We start from the raw sequence: 20,204 nt of genomic DNA on the forward strand, positions 1-20,204 counted from the left end.
TTAGACATCCTTGAAGAAATCGTGATAAATTGAAGCAATTGAACTTCATTAATTATTCATGAATGGTTTTCCCCTTTAGAACTTCTACTGATAAGAATGCCAAGCTAATATATATTTTAGATCAGTACCTCACTCGGGTTACCACAGGCTATATGGAAAATATAATTCTCATTTTAATATAGAAGATAGTTATTGATAGTCCTTATCTCTAGCTCTAATTTAAACAGCCTTAGCTTCTTTAGTGAACCTCTGCATGCTGAGACAGCGATAATACATCAGGAAATATGAGAAAAACATTAAGGGACAATATGTGTCTAGCATTTGCATTTATATTATAACTATGTCAACTATCCATTCATTAAGACTTACAACCTTTCAAATCAGATTGTATGGTTTCCTTCTCTCCTGATTATTTAGCATAATAGCCTATCAAGGTCATCTCACACCTAACGGCATTTTTATTTCCCATTTCCAATTATAGAGGATTTGATTCTAACGTGAGGCCAGGACTGAGTCATCTAATGTCCTGATCCCAGGGCATTGTAGGTCACTACTTTTTTCCCCCCCTTTGGTCCTTTTTCCTATGAGACCAAAAGAGCTTTGTAAATTATATTAGAAGAGATTAAAAATTTTAAAACAGACACTTAGAACATATAACAAATTAAAAAACAGACCCTTAAAAGAGATTAAAAATTTGAAAACAGACCCAAAATCCTAGATGGTCTTATAAATATCATTAAAACGACTTTGAAGACCAATATGGTTGTAGTATAACCCTAAGGACAATACTTATTCCAGGGAGGATCTGAGAAGACATCTGTGGTCTAGAAAGGTTCTGGAAAATCTAGCCACCCTGGAGGCCATTTCCTAGTTAGAGAAGTAACCAAGCTCTCTAGGTGTTTGGCTCCACTGCTGGCCAAATTCTTCAGCACCTACAAATCCAAACCACAAATCCAACCACTTCTCGTGTTAGAGTATCATACATCTCAGTGTCTAATTCATTTTTTCTCTCTTCCTTCAAAAGAATTGCCAAAAGTATTTCCTAACTTGAGTGAAGCAATACTTAAATGTCCCAGGTCCATTTTTTAAATGTAATAAGTGATATAACACTTTAATTCTACTTATATATGTTTAACAACATAATTGCAGTTTAATTTTTTTTTCTCTGCTGTGTTTCTTTCCTAACAAGTAGTAGTACATTGTAAGGTCTAAAATATAAATTGTGTTTGGTAGCTAACACAAAAAGCTTTTACTTTCTTCTAAGTAAATTGTGATGGTCAGAAGGGACAATATTGTTTATCTGCTATTTCTTCCCTCTAGGAACATTTCATGGAAGTAATCAGAAACCAGGAATTTGTATTATTACCAGCCAGCGAAATTGCAAAGCTCTTGGCAAGTGATGACATGAACATTCCTAATGAGGAGACAATATTGAATGCACTTCTTACTTGGGTCCGTCATGATTTGGAACAGAGACGGAAAGATCTAAGTAAACTTTTGGCTTATATTAGGCTACCTCTTCTTGCACCACAGGTAATTAATAGGTACTTGTTTATAGGAATTTTTCTTTGCCTATTCTATCAAAGAAAGTAATTTTACATGTATTCCTATGAAACGTGTAGGTGAAAAGATAGTAGCTAACAAAATTCTGCTTATGTTTTCAGTCCAGAAGATCTGGCTACCTAAATTGCTTCAATTAAGTAACATTGGTTTTTTTTGTTTATTTTATTTTGAGATGGAGTCTTGCTTTGTTGCTCAGGCTGGAGTGCAGTGGCCCGATCTCAGGTCACTGCAACCTCTGCCTCCCCAGTTCAAGTTATTCTCCTGCCTCAGCCTCCCAGGTAGCTGGGATTACAGGTGCGTGACACCATGCCCAGCTAATTTTTATATTTTTTAGTAGAGATAGGGTTTCACCATATTGGCCAGACTGGTCTCAAACTCCTGACCTCAGGTGATCTGCCTGCCTTGGCCTCCCAAAGTGCTGGGATTACAGGCGTGAGCCACCATGCCCATCCTCAGTTAAGTAACATTCTTGATTTGGGGTTAGTAATTTAATTGACTCAGCTACAAACCTATCCTACCAATTGGAGGAGAATTACTAAAACCGCTAATAAAAGGAGCACTGGACTCTAGAAACCAGAAAATTTAGCTTAATTTCTTTGCCACATGTTTAATAAAGTGTCCACAAAATATTGGATTCTGGTGATATATAGATTAATAAGGTATATTAGCAGTCAAAGCTCTGACATTTTAAAACTCTGTGACTTGGCATATTCACACAGCTCAGTTTCTTCATCTGTCAAGTAGAGATAATGTCTTCCCTGACAATCTCACAGGATTATTATAAGGATCAGAAACATGCTCTATTACATAAAATGTGCTATGAATAAAAATATTATTTCAGAATTCAGAGCTATCTAGTTGGTGCATTCAAGGGAATCAGTCATAACATTTACATGCATAGTTTTCCCCTTTTTACAATTTTCACTGGAGTATATAAAAATTTTCCCTGCATACTTTGCTGCCTATCTCAAGGCCTTGAATGGTGAAAGAGGTTTTGAAAGCAGAAAAAGAATGAGCTGTTACTGTTCAAGTTCAGACTTTCTTTTTCTTTTTTTAAAGTGTCATAAATGTTCTCTTATTTGCAGTTATCTTGAGCATAATGCATTATTTCCTGCTGCTGTGAGCAAAAGTTACTGTTCTTTACGTTACAGAGACAGTAATCAATGTGGATGCTTTGTAAGACCTTCCTCTTCAGAAATAGAATATTGTATAAATACATAGGACTGAAACTGCATGAGTTGATAATTCAGGAAAAGTAACATGATAAAATGTTTCTCTTGAAATCAGATTTTTAAAAGGGAGTTACATTTTTACTGCTACTTAGCAGATTTTAAAAAATTCTTTCTAGATGAAATCAAACCAAATCTGAAAAATCCTATTTGACTTTGAAAAGAATCTGTGCAATTAAGTAACCTGACAATTTAGTTCACTTCTGTAGTTTCAAATATTCATGATACTATATTTGCACGACACTCATAGACCTTTAAAATATCTCTTATCCGGGATACTACTGGTAATCCTAGCCATAAGTTCTTAGGGTTGAAAGGCATTTTGGAGATCATTTGTTCCAACACCTGTTGTGCAAATGAAGTGACAGACCAAAAAAGTAAATCCATATGTTCAAAATCACAGTGTGATTGCATAAATTCCTCTCTTTGTGCATTGTGGTTTTAACTGGTTTTTGCTATTTGGCTAACATCATAGGGCTAATAAGAGGCAGAGGTGGGACTTGAACCCAATAACAGTTCTGTACCTTATCCACTAAACCAACCATTCTGCCTCTTGAATGTACTGTGTGTAAAATTGCTGGAGGTAGCAGGGAGATGGTGTCAGATGGAGGAAGAAATAGATTAAAAAATAAATCAGTGATTATAATGAGATGAAGACTGTGACAGATACGTGAATGTGGCATTCTGAAAATAATGGAAGTAACCCACCCAAAAGGGGGGGTTGACGAGAAAGCAGGGAGAACTTCTTACAGTGTTATTTGATCCACATTATGAATTAGCCACCCAAAAGAGGGGGCATGATAACCAGGAGAAATAGGAGCTGTACTTCATCATGAAGTCACGAGCAAATATATTGTATTTTGGAATGTGAAGGTAGAGTGCAGGAATAAAAGGGGATAAAGTCAAGAGATGAGGCTGAAGAGAGGAATGGACCAGAACATGGAGAACCTCTAGTTATGCCAAGGAGTTTGAATTTTATCCTGAAAGCAAGGAGGAAGCACTAAAGGATTTTTTAATAGGAATGGAATAATTATAATTTTATTTCAGAAAGGTTACTGTAACTGCATTGTGGAGAATGGATCTGAGGGGTCAAAGCCAAAAACCCATTAGGAAGGCTTTTGGAATTCAGACAAGTGAATGAGGCACACTCTGGCAATGGATATAGACAGAAATTACCAGGCTCAAGAGCTATTTATGAGGTCAGTTTGACAAAACTTAATGATTGAATGGTGAGATTATACGAAAAGAGGAATTGAGACTGACTCTGATTTGTGCAATTAGGCTGATTAAAAGGTGCTCTCGATTGAAACAAGGAATATAGAATGAAGAGTTAATTCAGGGAATGGGGAAGGAAGTTGAAGAATCATGTTCCCAAAGCTTCTTGGCACCTTTAATTCTTTTAGAGTCTAAGGACTCTGAAGTCCTTAGACTTTTTTGAAAACTACTTCCTTAGATTGTTGAATCCAAAGGCAAGAGAATGACACTGGCCAAGGAGTACACAAGAGTGCTTGGGATGGAACCCTAGGAGACACAGTATATAGAGGTTGTTCCCAAACCTGGCTAAATAACTGGAGTGTTATTAAAAATTGATATCATACTTCAAAAAGGACGAAGTTTTATCATCATCCTTTGCTACAGAGAAGACAAGGAAGGGAAATCCAGTGGATTAGCCCAGTGGTTCTCAAAGTGTCATCCCTAACAGGAAGATCAGCACTACTTGGAACTTCTTGGAAATACAGATTAGGCCTCACCCCACACCTACTGAATATGAAACTCTGGGGCTGGGGCCTAGCAAATGGTGTTTTAATAAGTCTTCCAGTGGCTTTGATGCATCCTCAAGTGTGAGAACCATTGTCCACCATAAGTAGTGGTGATGGAAGCCACATTGCCTTGTATAATTTAAACAAGTTACTTTACCTCTCAGAACGTTTTTCTTTCCTACAGTGATAATACTGTGCTGCAGTACTGTGACATTTAGAGATACTGGCGGGGTTGTTTTTTTTCATTGCCAAAAGTGAATGGCAAGATTGCAGAATTAGAGTTATCAGATAATAAAGTTTTGAAGTAGACACTAAAATAATGAAGAAAGTGTTGGATTGTATCCTGTATGTTTTATTTTAAAAGGTAGGAAAATATAACAATTATTAAATTGCCATATGCCAATCAAATAATAAATGACTAATATTTTTAAAATTCAGATTAGGTCTGATTACCAAGAGAATTTATTTTTATGAAATAGCTCCTTTTCCAGTGATACCAACTAAATGAGATTTTATCCTACTCTGTTAATATGAAACATTCCACTTACCCTGGCTAGAAGGGATTCAACTTACATGCAGTAATTTTATCATAGTGTCTCCAACAGTAGATTCTTAAAATAATATAGGAAATAATGCCTGATGATCATTTTTGTATGGCTTTTTTTTTTTTTTTTTTTTTTTTTTTTTTTTTTTTTTTGATGGAGTTTTGCTCTTTTTGCCCAGGCTGGAGTGCAGTGATACAATCTTATCTCACTGCAACCTCTGCCTCCTGGGTTCAAGAGATTCTCCTGCCTCAGCCTCCCGAGTAGCTGGGATTAACAGACACAAGCCACCATGCCCAACTAATTTTGTATTTTTAGTAGAGATAGGGTTTCACCATGTTGGCCAGGCTAGTCTCAAACTCCTGACCTCAGGTGATCCACCTACCTCAGCCTCCCAAAATGCTGGGATTACAGGCGTGAGCCACCGTGCCAGACCTTTGTATGACTTTTTTTAAAACTCTGAATAATCCAGAAGAGAAGTATTTATGGTCATTTTATTTTATTATTTTGAGGCAGGGTCTCACTCTATTGCACAGGCTGGAGTGCTGTGGTATGATCATGGCTCACTGCAGCCTCAATCCCCTGGGCCCAAGAGTTCCTCCCACCTCAGCCTCCTGAGTAGCTGGAACTACAGACACACACCACCAACAGCACCATGCCCAGCCAGTTTTTAAAATTTTTGTTTGTTTGTTTCTTTTTGATACAGAGTCTTGCTGTGTCGCACAGGCTGGAGTGCAGTGACGCGATCTCTGCTCACTGCAACCTCCATCTCCTGGGTTCAAGCGATTCTCGTACCTCAGCCTCCTGAGTAGCTGGGATTACAGGCACATGCCACTATGCCTGGCTAATTTTTGTATTTTTAGTAGAAACAGGGTTTACCATGTTGGCCAGGCTAGTCTCGAACTCCTGACCTCAAGAGATCCACCCACCTCGGTCTCCCAAAGTGCTGGGATTACAGGTGTGAGCCACAGTGCCCAGCCAGTTTTTAAAATTTTTTTGTGGAAATAGGGTCTCACCATGTTGCCCTGAGTGGTCTTCGACTACTGGACTCAAGTGATCCTCCCACCTCAGCTTCTCAAAGTACTGTGATTGATTTTATCTTACTTTTGAAAGCATTCCAAACATTTCAATTTGATCAAATTGTAAACCATGTGACTAGAAATACTAGAACATATATACATTATTTAAAAGATTTTGACACCTAAATTGTAAATGTTTTCAATATTTAGCCTGAATTTATAAGTATCTGAGTCTCTGCTATTCTACTCTCAGTTTAGTATTGTTTTCTAAAGAAAGTCGGAAATATAAAATGAGTCAGTATTTACCTTTAGCATTCTTCTGGTTTACAAGGTCTTGATACTAAAACAACTTTTTTTTTTTTGTACAGGGTCTCACTCTGTCACCCAGGCTTGAGTGTAGTGGCACAATCATAGCTCACTGCAGCCTCAAACTCCTGGGTTCAAGTGATCTTCCCACCTCCGCCTCTCGAGTAGCTGAGACTACAGTCGCTGTGCCCCATCACACATCTGACTAGTGTTTTTTTTTTTAATTTTTTGTAGAGACAGGGTCTCACTTTGTTGCTCAAGCTGCTCTCAAACTCCTGGCCTCAAGTGATCCTCCTGCCTAAGCCTCCCAATATGCTGGGATTATAGACATAAGCCACCTTGCCCAGCCTCCAAAACATTTTTTTAACATGTATAGAGTTCATAAATTATTCACATTCTATTTGTGTTTGAGGGGACAGTTTTAGAGCAGTAGTCATAAGGTGAACAAATATGAATGAGGATAAAAATTTACAAAATGAAACTTTGTTCCTGTATTATGAATGCTTTCATTTTAATAATTTGCTCTTCTTTTATAGCAGAGGAGGCATTTAGTATTCACCAAAAATGCAGAGTACATGAGAATATATATTTTGTAGTTTTCTCTCAGTGTCTTCTGAATAATTTTCTAAATGATATCTGGTTCCTCCCATTTGATTAATCTGATACTTAGATTAATGATTTTTTAATTCAAATGTAATTAATCCTACTTATTCATAATTTATATATACTATCTGTATATTAGGAAATATACTTTGCTTCAAATTGCAGTTACTATTGAGTCTCCCAAGAGTTTACTTTCTACATTTTTTTCACATATTTTTATTTAGAAACGACTAAAGTAATTGTATATAATAGAATTAACATAAACATTAAAATTAACCTTAATGAGCCAACTTTATGCATATTCACTAATGGTTTCTGTGACAAGTATAACTATGTTTTGTATGCATAGAAAAAAATGTGGAGTAATTAATACCAAAATGTAAATTCTGGTGTAGGTCAGGGGACTTATGTCTTATTTTGGCTTTTTTGCCTTTGGTATGCAGTGCTAGTTTCCAAATGCCACCAACTTTTTTTTTTTTTTTTTTTTTTTTTTTTTTGAGACGGAGTCTCGCTCTGTCACCCAGGCTGGAGTGCGGTGGCCGGATCTCAGCTCACTGCAAGCTCCGCCTCCCGGGTTCACGCCATTCTCCTGCCTCAGCCTCCCGAGTAGCTGGGACTACAGGCGCCCGCCACCTCGCCCGGCTAGTTTTTTGTATTTTTTAGTAGAGACGGGGTTTCACCGTGTTAGCCAGGATGGTCTCGATCTCCTGACCTCGTGATCCGCCCGTCTCGGCCTCCCAAAGTGCTGGGATTACAGGCGTGAGCCACCGCGCCCGGCCTGCCACCAACTTTTTTATAGTGACTCTTTTTAGAGACTGTTTCCCTCTTCCTCTATAAAAACATGAACATATCATCAACATCATTAGTCATTAGGAAAATGCAAAATAAAACCACATTTTCCACCTTCCTGAATGGCTAAAATAGAGACAAACTAACAATTGGTGAGGATGTGCAAAAACAGGAACCCTCATACAATGCTGGTGGGAATGTAAGGTGGTGCTGCCACTTTAGAAAACAAGTTTGGTTGTTTCTTAAAAAGTTAAACATAAATTTGCCATATGCCCCAGCAATTCTACTCCTAGGTAATAATTACCCAAGAGAAATATATCCACACAAAGACTTGTACATAAACGTTCTTGGCAGCTTTATCCATAATAGCTTGAAACTGGAAGCAACCTAAGAAGCATCTATCAACTGATGAATGGATGGATAAAATGAGGAATAGACCGACAGTGGAATATTATTCAACGATAAAAAGAAATGAAGCACTGATACGAGTAGCTACAGCAGGGACAAGTCTCAAAAGTATGCTAAGGGAAAGAAGCAAGACACCAGAGTCTCCACATTGTGATTCTCTGTATATGAAATGTCCAGCAAAAGCAAATCTGTAGAGACAGATTAGTGCTTGGGACAGAAGACGGGAATGAGGATCAACAGTAAATGGACATGTGGGATGTAATTGAGGTGAAGAAAATGTTTCAGAACGGTTTTATGGTAATGGTTCCACAACTTGGTAATTTACTACAAATCACTGAATTGTGTACTTGGAATGGATAAATTAGGACATGTAAAATATGCCCCAATAAAATTGTAAAGAAATATAACAAATACAACCCGCAGTGTATCGAAAGTATACACTCTGACCAGAAAGGTCTTTTTCCAGGAATAATGAAATGATCATTAAGAAACCTATGAAGGGGCAAGGCATGGTGGCTCATGCCTGTGATCCCAGCACTGTGGGAGGCCAAGGTAGGAGGATCACTTGAGTTCAGGAGCTCAAGACCAGCCTAGCCAATATGGTGAAGCCCTTCTTTACTAAAAATACAAAAATTAGCTGGATGTGGTGGTGCAGGCCTGTAATCCCAGCTACTCAGGAGGCTGAGGCAGGAGAATTGCCTGAACCTGGGAGGCAGAGGTTGCAGTGAGCTGAGATTGCACCACCACACTCCAGCCTGGGCGACAGTGAGACATCCCGTCTCAAAAAAAAAAAACCAAACAAACAAACAATGAAAATCTATATTATCTTTATTGAATATAATAAAAATAGATGGCTAAATGTTACAGCAACTATTGTCCTAAATAATGAAACACTAAAACCATATCAATTCAAACCAGAAACAAGATACTCTATCATCCTAATTATTTAACATTCTTTAGAAGGCTTTAGCAATTGCAATAATAAAATAATTGGCATACACATTAGAAAAAGATATTCAACTATCCCTATTTGGTGACAGTTATGATTATTTGCATAACACATAGAGCTTAATAAGGGAATTTGATAAAGTAATAGGTTAATACAAGTGTAATCAGTAGATTTTCTCTCCTGCAAAACATATATGAAATAAACTTTTAAAACCCATTCCCAATAGCAATGAAAATAATAAAACATATAGGAAATGTATAATCAAGAAAGGTATAATATGTAGAAAGCTATACAACAAATGGAAAGGCTTCTTGAACAGAAAGACTTAATATAAAAACATCAGTTCTTCAAAAATTAATAAAATTAATAAATTTAATTAATAAATAAATTTAAGTTCTTATTAGAATTCCAAGAGAATCAGGATAAAAAAAACTGGATAAATTTGTCTTAAGTTTACATGAAAAATAAAGGCACAATAATAGCCAAGAAAGCTATGAAAGTTAACAGCGAGGGACAACCTAAAAATATCGGGTATCAGAATATGCTATAAAGACACTGTAGTAAAATATGCTATTTAGAAATAGGAGTAGACAAATAGATCGATAGAACAGAATAAAGAATTAAAAGAAAAACCTCATATACCTTGAGATCTATTTATGGAATGTAATATATGACCAAGATTCAGTTCAGTTGGAAATGAAGGGGGTTATTTATTAAGTGGTACAGAACTGGCTCTTGATCTTAAAGAAAATAAAAATGCTCCTCCACTCTTACTCTTTTTAAACATTAATTCCAAAACAAATGAATTTCACATGGATCCTTGGCCTAAATGAAAGAAAACAATAAAATCTTGCCAGATAATCTAGGAGACTACATCTACAAACTGAAGCAAAAAGACTTTCTAAGCAGGACTATGAAAAGAAAGACACATATTTGATGACCTAAAAATGAAAAATTATTTGAATAGCAAAAGTATTATGAAACAACCTTAATAGACAAATGATTAAAAATCTAGAAAAATACAGTTGAAAAATAAAGGATTAGTGTGTGTATTATAAGGAACTCTTACAAATTTTTAATCAAAAGATAGTAGACAAAAGGAGGCAGATAAAGGAAGAAAAAAGTACAAATGGTCAAAATATTTTTAAATGCTTATATTCACTTATCAGAAAAATTCAAATTAAAGGGAAAATGTGATATCATTAACAAAAAGAGCTAAAACACTTATTCCTGGCAGGAATGTTGTGGTCTTGTGCTCTTATATATGGCTATAATGGAATGTGAGCTACTTTGCTATACATGGCTGTCTCTATATATAGACACACATATATATGGCCGTATATACATATATATGGCTATATACGTGGCTATATGTATAGGGCGCTCTCTCTCTCTATATATATATATGTATACATGGTTCTCTCTATATATATAAAATGGAATGTGAGCCACTTTATTATACATGACTATAATGGAATGTGAGCCACTCTGGAAAATAATCTGACAACATTGATCATACACATAGACACACACAGATACACATATATGTGCACACACATGCATACATACATACATATATACTTTGACCCACCTGGAATCAATTCAATTCTTAGAAATCTATCCTATAAAGGTAAAAATTAATCATAAGGACTTTTGTACTGGACTTGTTTTTAGTAGCAGAAAAAAGTATATTTACATATGCATGTATGTATATATACATATGAATATATGTATGTACATACTGCAACAAAGTTAATGTCTGTAATAAGGAAATGGCTAAAAAATTAGCATATCTATATACTATAGAGTATTATTCAGTTATTAAAAAGAATAGATCAGGCCGGGCGCGGTGGCTCACGCCTGTAATCCCAGCACTTTGGGAGGCCGAGGTGGGCAGATCACGAGGTCAGGAGATCGAGACCATCCCAGGTAACACAGTGAAACCCCATCTCTACTAAAAATACAAAAAATTAGCCGGATGTGGTGGCGGGCGCCTGTAGTCCCAGCTACTTGGGAGGCTGAGGTAGGAGAATGGCGTGAACCTGGGAGGCAGAGCTTGCAGTGAGCCAAGATCGTGCCACTGCATTCCAGCCTGGGCGACAGAGCAAGACTCCGTCTCAAAAAAAAAAAAAAAAAAGAATAGATCAGAACTATACCTTTTCAGAAGACCTGGAGGAATTTTCGTGAGATAATGTTGAGTAAAGATGGTAAGATGCAGCAAAGCATATAATAAAACAATTACTAAAAGAAAAAACTGTAAAAATTACTACATGTATTTATATATGTTATACATATAAATGTATGAGAATTATGTCAGCAGAGGATTGCATAAATATGAAGAAAATATGAAAGGCTGCACATCAGGTTGTTTTTATAAGGCAGGGAAGAATTGCAGGATGGGGAGGGGGGATGGAGAACCAAGCACAAAAGGAAAAGATTTTAAATTTTTTTTGTTTTATTTAATTTCCAATGTGATCGTATTTTCATTTTATTTTTTAAAAGACTATCATTTTTTAAAAGACAAGGTGTAATCGTATGTGTGCTATATAAACATATAAAAATTGTATTTGTGTTATATAAATATATAAAGTTGGATTCAGTGACACAAAAGGGATTTTAATGTTTTTAGACCAATCACTGTTTGGAGTTCTTTGTCCCTTGAGAAATTGGTAACTTTTGCTTTTGCAGTTGTTAGTTGGACATTGTTTAGCAAAGTTAACGCAGCATAATTAGTCAACTCCCACTTATAATTATTCTTCCATTAGAATTAGTTCTGATTTTAATAGTAAAATTATTTATTTTAGAAAATCTGGAAATTATAGAAAAGTAATAAAAAAAACTTTATTTAAAAAGCGCCAGTATTCCTACTACCCAGAGATAAGCACTACAGTACTAAGATTTTAGAGTATACCATTTATGCTACTCATGTTTTGTTTTTCAATGAAATTTAAAATGTAAATCTTGTAAATGTTGCATATTTTAGTTAAAAATATGTGCCTATGCTTGAATTTTTTAAAAATATGTAAAAATCCTTTTGATAATTATGTCATTTTTTTCTGTAAACCCTACCATTTTCTTAGTCATTCAGTATACATACCCACCGCTATTCTTTTCTAGTTCCTGGCAGACATGGAAAATAATGCACTTTTTCGGGATGATATAGAATGTCAGAAACTCATTATGGAAGCAATGAAGTACCATTTATTACCAGAGAGACGACCCATGTTACAGAGTCCTCGTACAAAACCTAGGAAGTCAACTGTTGGTACATTATTTGCAGTTGGGGGAATCGATTCAACGAAAGGTATCAAATAATCTTTTATTTGGGGGAGGGAGGAACAAAGAAAAAGATATTTTAATAAGTACATATATGGCCAAAGAACTCTTTGGAGAAATGGCTGGTTGCAGGACAGGGGCAGAAAAAGTACCAGAGAATTATGTAACATCCTCTAGACCGGAAAAAAGGAAGTGGTCAAAGAATGATGGAGACAGGTCAAAAGACACAGGAAACAGCTTGTAAGGGCTACTACTGTCCAAATCTGGGATAATCTGAGCATCAAAATAAATAATAGTAAAGGATTATAACCTATGAAATCAATAAGTATTCATGGTTCCACACCTATACAAATAAGGGAGAAAGGAAAGCTCTTCCTTACAGAAGAATGCCAATGAATGAATATAGAAGGAAAGATGAGATTACAAAAGTTACCATTTAGTAACCACCAATAACCAATTCAGTCGAGAATTATCAGTGGATGCTGAGACTAGTGGGAAAAGTTTGACAACAGGATACTTAGTCTAAAAGTGTCTCTCAGCCACACGTTTACTAGTTACAAATATACAAATAGTATATTTACAGTAGAAAAACCTGGCACACAGCACTTAAGCAAATGATCAAAGATAATGTTGACAGAAATCAGACTAAGCAGCAGCATTGTGCAGGACAGGATGCATGGAGAACTCAGCCACCCATCTATGCCGTCCTTGCCAAGAGTGTATAACCTGAATCTAATCATGAGGAGGAAACAAATCTAAGTTGAGAGATAGTCTACAAAATAACTTATCTGTCTGTAGTATTCAAAAATGTCAGTGTCATGAAATAAAAAAAAGATTCAGAAATTGTTCCAGATTATAGGAGACTAAAGAGATGTGACAGCTATTATAATGTATCATCTTGGATTTTCTTTTCCTGTAAAGGACATAACTGAGACAAATGACAAAATCCAAATAAGGTCTGTAGATTAGATAATAACGTGGCATAAATGTTAATTTCAGGCGGGTACTGTGGCTCACGCCTGTAATCTCAGCACTTTGGGAGGATGAGGTGGGTGGATCGCTTAAGGTCAGGAGTTCAAGACCAGCATGGGCAATATGGTGAAACCCCGTCTCTACCAAAAATACAAAAAAATTAGCCAGGCACGGTGGCACACGCCTATAGTCCCAGCTACACTCGGGAAGCTGAGGCAGGAGGATCACCTGAGTCCAGGAAACAGAGGTTGCAGTGAGCCGAGATGGCGCCACTGCACTCCAGCCTGGGTGACAGAGCAAGACTCCATCTCAAAAAAAAAGAAAAAAAAAAAAGTTAATTTCCAGATTTTGATTATTGTATTTTGGTCTTATAAGATAATTTCTCATTTTGAGGAAGATACACTGAGTATTAGGGGTATAATGCCATAATTTCTGCAAGTTACTGTTTTTTTGTTTTTTGCTTTTTTGAGACAGAGTCTTGTTCAGTCACCCATGCTAAAGTGCAGTGATGCTATCTCAGCTCACTGCATCCTCTGCCTTCTGGGTTCAAACAATTCTCCTGCCTCAGCCTCCTGAGTAGCTGGAACTACAGGCACATGCCACCACACATGCCTGACTAATTTTTGTATTTTTAGTAGAGATGGGGTTTCACCATATTGACCAGCTGTTCTCAAACTCCGGACCTCAAGTGATCTGCCTGCCTCAACCTCCCAAAACGATGGGATTACAGCTGTGAACCAGTGCACCAGGCCACAACTTACTCTTTAAACAGTTCAGGAAAAAAAAAAATACCTACATAGCAAATACAGTAAAAAGTAAACATTTGGGAAATCTGGGTCAAAGGTATCTTAAGAATTCTTTGTACCACTCTCACAAGTTATTATTAATATTAAAAATAGGCTGGGATCATGCCTGTAATCCCAGCACTTTGAGAGGCCGTGGCAGGTGGATCACTTGAGGTCGGGAGGTCGAGACCAGCCTGGCCAACATGGTGAAACCTCATCTCTACTAAAAAATACCAAAAAAATTTAGCCAGGCGTGGTGGCAGTTGCCTGTAATCCCAGCTACTTGGGTGGCTGAGGCAGGAGAATTGCTTGAACCTGGGAGGCAGAGATTGCAGTGAGCAGAAATCATACCACTGTACCCCAGCCTGGGCAACAGAGCAAGAGTCTGTCTCAAAAAAAAATAATAATTAAAAATAATAGCAATAAACACTATGCACAGTGCCTGCTGGTCGCCAGTGTTATGCTAGTAGCTTTCTGTGTATTATCCCTCAATATGCATTGATCTCCCCTTTGAACTCCTGGCATTAGCAGTCTGCAATCTCCTGACAATCTCTCTTTGACTTCTGGCTACCTCTCTGATCTGATGTCAGCTCATTCTGTTAATACTTCTTCCCTTACTGATGCTTTTATTTCAACCCCATTGGTCTTTTCATTCATCTAACAGGCCAAACATTTTATCCATATCCAGGATATTACTTTAGCTGATGCTATCACTGGCATGCTCTGCCCCCAGATATTGAAGTGCCTAGCAGAAATTATTCACTCAAATCTCTCAAATGACAACTTACCAAGGAGGCCTTCCATGACCATTCAATAGCAACCCCCTGACTACCACTTTCTAACCCAAATACATATAACATAGTGCTATTTATTTGTAGATGCTTAAGTTTTAGATATAGGCCTGATGACTGCATGGTACAGAAATAAATAACTGATTAGGGTTACAGTATAAATATTTCAACATTGGAAAAGATTTTCCGTTGTTCAGATAATCTGCAAATACTTATTGTCATCTGTGTACCTGGAACTGGTGCTAACTTTTGTAGAGTCATTACTAGCACTCTCCTCCCTCTATCTTTTTCTCTCCTTTTCAAGGCTTTAACTGTTATCTCTATATTTATGTATAATACCCTCACTTTGATTTTATTCTCATATTTCCAACTTGTATGAAATATCTATTTGATGCTCAGCTTTTTAAATTATTATTATACCTTAAGTTCTAGGGTACATGTGCACAACGTGCAGGTTTGTTACATATGTATACATGTGCCATGTTGGTGTGCTGCACACATTAACTCGTCACTTACATTAGGTATATCTCCTAATGCTATCCCTCCCCCCTCCTTCCCACAAGGATTATAAGTCATGCTGCTCAGCTTTTAACTCAAACTTGGTACATGGAAAGGCAAGGAAACTTGCCTTGGTACATGGCAAGGAAAATGTGTATCTGTCTTTTCAGCTTTCTAGGAGATGAGTTCCTGCTTCCCATAAAGGCTCATACATACAGTGGAAAATTCCCCAAGCTTGGGAAGGGGACTAGATACTAAGCACCCAAAGTAAACAATTCTCATTCTCTCTCTCTCTCTCTGAAATCTTACATTCTGACAGTCGTCAGGTCTTTTTTCAAATGGGTCTTATATCTAATTCTTCCAAATTTCTGCTGCCATCCTTCTAATTCCAGTTAGCCTTTCGTCAGCCTACATATTTTGGTCATGTTAATTTAGAGGGAATAGCATTCATTACGTTGTTAATATGTGGCAGGCATTATGCTAAGACTTAGCCTATATTATTTCATTTCATCTTCATAACAGTTCTCTTTTTATAGATAGGGAAACTAAGACTTGGGAGAACTTAAGTAACTTTCCAAAGATTACACAACTAATTCGTGATAAGATCAAGATTCAAAAAGGCATTTTGGCTTTGGAGATGATATTCTACTCCACTGCCTCTTCAGTGAACATGCCATTATTCTGCTCAAAAACTCCAGCAGTCTTTATTTCTTAGCACATAAGATGCAAATGCCTCATTTAAGACTTTCTCTAATCTGACCCTTCTGTTTGACCAACTTTATTTCTGAGTATTTTTTAATAATTAAATACTCTGACCTATCCTGTTCAAGCTATCTGCCTGGCCCTAATTTATTTCCCATCTTTATAATGAAGAGCAGTTTGCCTTAGTCGGATGGTAGTCTGACCATTGGACTCTTGGTTCCTTCATATATCTGTTTAGTATAGGGCCAAACAAATAAGTGAATACTGGCTCCAAATAGCCACTCAGAAAATGTTAGAGTATATTTGTGCTTACTTTTATAAAAGGTTAATTCTTTGGTATAAATTAGGGAAGCCCCAAGGTTTTACATAAAATTTTACAATTATTAGGCTTTTGTTAGTTTTGGATATTTGGATTTAAATATGTATATATTTAATATATATTATATTTAACATTATATTTATATATTATACATTATAATACATATTATATAATATATAATATACATATGATCGATATAATATATAATACATATAATATATAATATAATTTATATTATATAATATAATTTATAATACATAATTATATAATTATATATTAATATATAATTATTATAATATATTATATAATTTATAATATAATTTTAATATATAATTTATATTATATATCATATGTATTATATATTATATTATATATTACATAATATATGATACATATGATATAACATATATATTATATATTACATATGATATAACATATACTATATAAATATATAATTTATATATTATATTTAATATTATATATTAAATATATCATAATATATAATAAATGTATTATAATAGATATTAAATATATATTAAATATAACATAATATATATTAAATATATATACCTGAGACTATGTTTTAATATTTTATGTTTCAAATTAGCAAAATAACTTTTAGTTACCAATTCATATGAATATGATACTGCTTAGTAAACTAGATCTAAAAGAAATAACTTAAAATTCAAAAGAAAAGTATTCCCTAAATATATTTGTGAAGAGAGATGATTAGCTTTTTATTTGTTGGAGGGAATTTTCTAATTTGATTTGATTTATTTGATGGCAGGAATGATATTTTAAGATCAAATTTAGAGTAATTAAATATACTATTACTATGTATGTTACTATTATAATGTAAGCATATGAGTAAAAAAACCTCACTATAGCTAGAAACTATAAAGAAAAAGTACTCAAACATATTTTTGAATAGCTATACTATGTATAAGGGACTCTTATTTGGTGCTGTGAAAAATACAGAGGTGAAGGCCGGGCAAAGTGGATCATGCCTATAATCCCAGCACTTTGGGAGGCCGAGGTGGGAGGATCACTTGAGGCCAGGAGTTTGAGACCAGCCTGGCCAATATAGTGAAACCCTGTCTCTACTAAAAATACAAAATATTAGTTGGGAGTGATTGGTACATATCTGTAATCCCAGTTTGGGAGGCTGAGGTACAAGAATTACTTGAACCTTGGAGGTGGAGGTTGTGGTGAGCCAAGATCATGCCATTGCACTCCAGCCTGGGTGATAAAGCAAGACTCTGTCTCAAAAAATAAAAATAAAAATAAATAAAAAAATATTTAAAAAAAAAAATATATATATATATGCATGCATGCAGAGGTAGAAAAAGACTTGCTGTCTATCCCAAATAATTTAGAATTCTGTAGGGTAAATAAAAACTTTAACATGAGAAAATCCATATGTATAACAAAACTATTTCTAAATTTTAGGAAATTATCAATAATACTAGTGCTCTGATGACCAAATTATAACAAATACTTTAGAATAAGTGTTAGTCATGATTATAATTCTGTAAGGTTAGCACTGCTTACTTGATGTGTTAGAAGCTTAGAAGAGAGAGGAGGGTTCTAGTTGAACTCTTCACAATTGGGGGTTAGGTTTATTTTAGAGGGTTTTTTTTTTTTAAACATCCGCTCATCTTAACTCATAAAGAGAACAAAGGAGTCCTGGAATCTTCCAATTCTTAAAAAAAAAAGAAAGAAAAACATAGATGCCTTCAGGCAGCAACTTCCTGAATTCCTTACCCTCATAGTTTCCAAAGTACCTGATCTGTACCCTATCCTTGCTTATTGCAATAGAAGATGTTCCCCTCCTCCTGTGAAAGCCAGCTCTTCTGCCTGTGCCCTGGGTACTGTGCTTTCCTGCCTCCCCACGAACCATAATGAACATGGTTCATTATGTTCATTCTGATCTCTTTCATCTCCTGTATTTTTAGCTGCTTTCCTCTCAACCAGATCCTTTTCATTCACATTTAAGCAACTCTTGAGTTTTCAAATTTTAAAAGCAAAACAAAACAAAACTTTCCTCAACTCTTCTAGTAATTTCTACCTCTCCTTACTTTGATAGCCAGACTTCTCAGAAGAATCTTCTACGCTCACTGTCTGTGTTTCCTCACGTCCCAGTCACATCTCAACCACTCAATAAGGAACCTCCCACTGAAGTCATCAATGACCTCCATGTAGCTAAATCCAATAATACTTCTTAGTCTTCATCTTATTTGATCCTTTCAGTGGGATACTGTTAGCAGACCTACTGCTATAAACTTTCTTCCTTTGGCTTCCATGACACTTAACTAAGCCTCTGCTTTTTTTCCCCCCACTTCTGGGTGTTTGTTTCTCACCCTCCTTTGACAGATAATCCTTGTCCATTTGACACCTTTTCTTACTAGGGCCCGTGTGTACCCTGGAGAATAGTAAGAGTCGAGGACACAGAGTTAGGCAGAGGCTAGATCATGCAGGACCTTCATGAAATATAATAAAATTATTATTCTCAATGCTAATAAGATTATGTTTTTGTATCTGTAATTTCATAAAATTACCAATTATGGTATAATTTTTATTTATATAACTTCTGTATATTACTATGAAGGAGCAACAAGCATTGAAAAATATGATCTCCGTACAAATATGTGGACTCCAGTAGCAAATATGAATGGGAGGAGGCTACAGTTCGGTGTTGCAGTGCTAGATGACAAACTGTATGTGGTTGGAGGAAGAGATGGACTGAAGACTTTGAATACTGTAGAGTGCTACAACCCCAAAACAAAAACTTGGAGTGTGATGCCACCTATGTCCACACATAGACATGGCCTTGGTAAGTATAACTGTGCAGATTCACTCAAAATATCACGTAGCTCCCACAGCACGTTTACATTCTGTACCAGGCAGAAGACCGGTGTGGCAGCCACTGCATCAGCAGCAGTCACCAAGCATTCCTCACATGCTGCAATAAAGAACTTGACAGGTCATCATAAAAGATGAGGCCGGATGCAGTGGCTCACGCCTGTAATCCCGGCAATTTGGGAGGCCAAAGCAGGAGGATTGCTTGAGCCTAGGAGTTCAAGACCATCCTGGGCAACTTAGGAAAAAACAGTCTCTACAAAAAATTTAAAAATTAGCTGGGAAAAAAAAATTTTTAATTAAAAAATTAGGTGGCTTGGGCCTGTAGTCCCAGCTACTCAGGAGGCTGAGGAGAGAGAATCATTTAAGCCTGGGAGGTCAAGCCTTCAGTGAGCTGTGATCTTGCCACTGCACTCCAGCCTGGGCAACAGATCTATCTCAAAAAAACAAAAACAAAAACAAACAAAACAAAACAAAAAAAAAGATCAATACCAGTGAAGGTATGGTTGAGTTTAGATAGTATGGTTTATATAATACTCAGTTTATTAATACTGACCACCAGAGTAGAGGCTTCCGCTAAATAACAGTAGACAGTAATGAAAACTCTCTAGGGATGAAGATTGAAATGGGTATGGTGGTGGGTACAGTAAAAGTTCAAAGAGACATAGATTTCCACTAGTTGTAATTAGTTCTCAATGCAAGATCATCTTAAGTTTGAAGTTTGATAAGGAAATAAAACCAGAGGGTTAAGGCAAAGACAGAGAGAAGGAGCTTAAAATTAACTGTATGAAATGTAACAAAGTAAACTTGTAAAACATGACTCTTGAGTCCATA

The 20,204-nt window shown here is 36.0% G+C and overlaps 1 protein-coding gene across 11 annotated transcripts in view; it reads left to right on the forward strand.

Moving 5' to 3' along the window:
• The window catches only part of KLHL5 (kelch like family member 5), a 78,185-nt gene that overhangs the window by 40,483 nt on the left and 17,498 nt on the right, over positions 1-20,204 (forward strand). For 9 of the 11 annotated variants that reach the window (XR_006698176.2, XR_012434788.1, XR_012434786.1 and 6 more), the window contains 3 exons: positions 1,321-1,533; positions 12,286-12,472; positions 19,120-19,344. Coding sequence is in view for 7 of the 11 variants with exons in the window: in XM_005554689.4 (XP_005554746.1) it covers positions 1,321-1,533; positions 12,286-12,472; positions 19,120-19,344 (625 nt within the window). In the remaining 4 variants the exon portion in view is untranslated. Of the gene's footprint in view, positions 1-1,320; positions 1,534-3,839; positions 3,993-10,640; positions 11,376-12,285; positions 12,473-19,119; positions 19,345-20,204 lie in introns of those variants that run through there. The other 2 variants (XM_074039569.1, XM_074039567.1) reach the window with 2 other exon arrangements.

This window comes from Macaca fascicularis, chromosome 5 (genome assembly GCF_037993035.2).
Source record: "Macaca fascicularis isolate 582-1 chromosome 5, T2T-MFA8v1.1".
In the NCBI taxonomy this organism is placed as follows: Eukaryota; Metazoa; Chordata; class Mammalia; order Primates; family Cercopithecidae; genus Macaca; species Macaca fascicularis.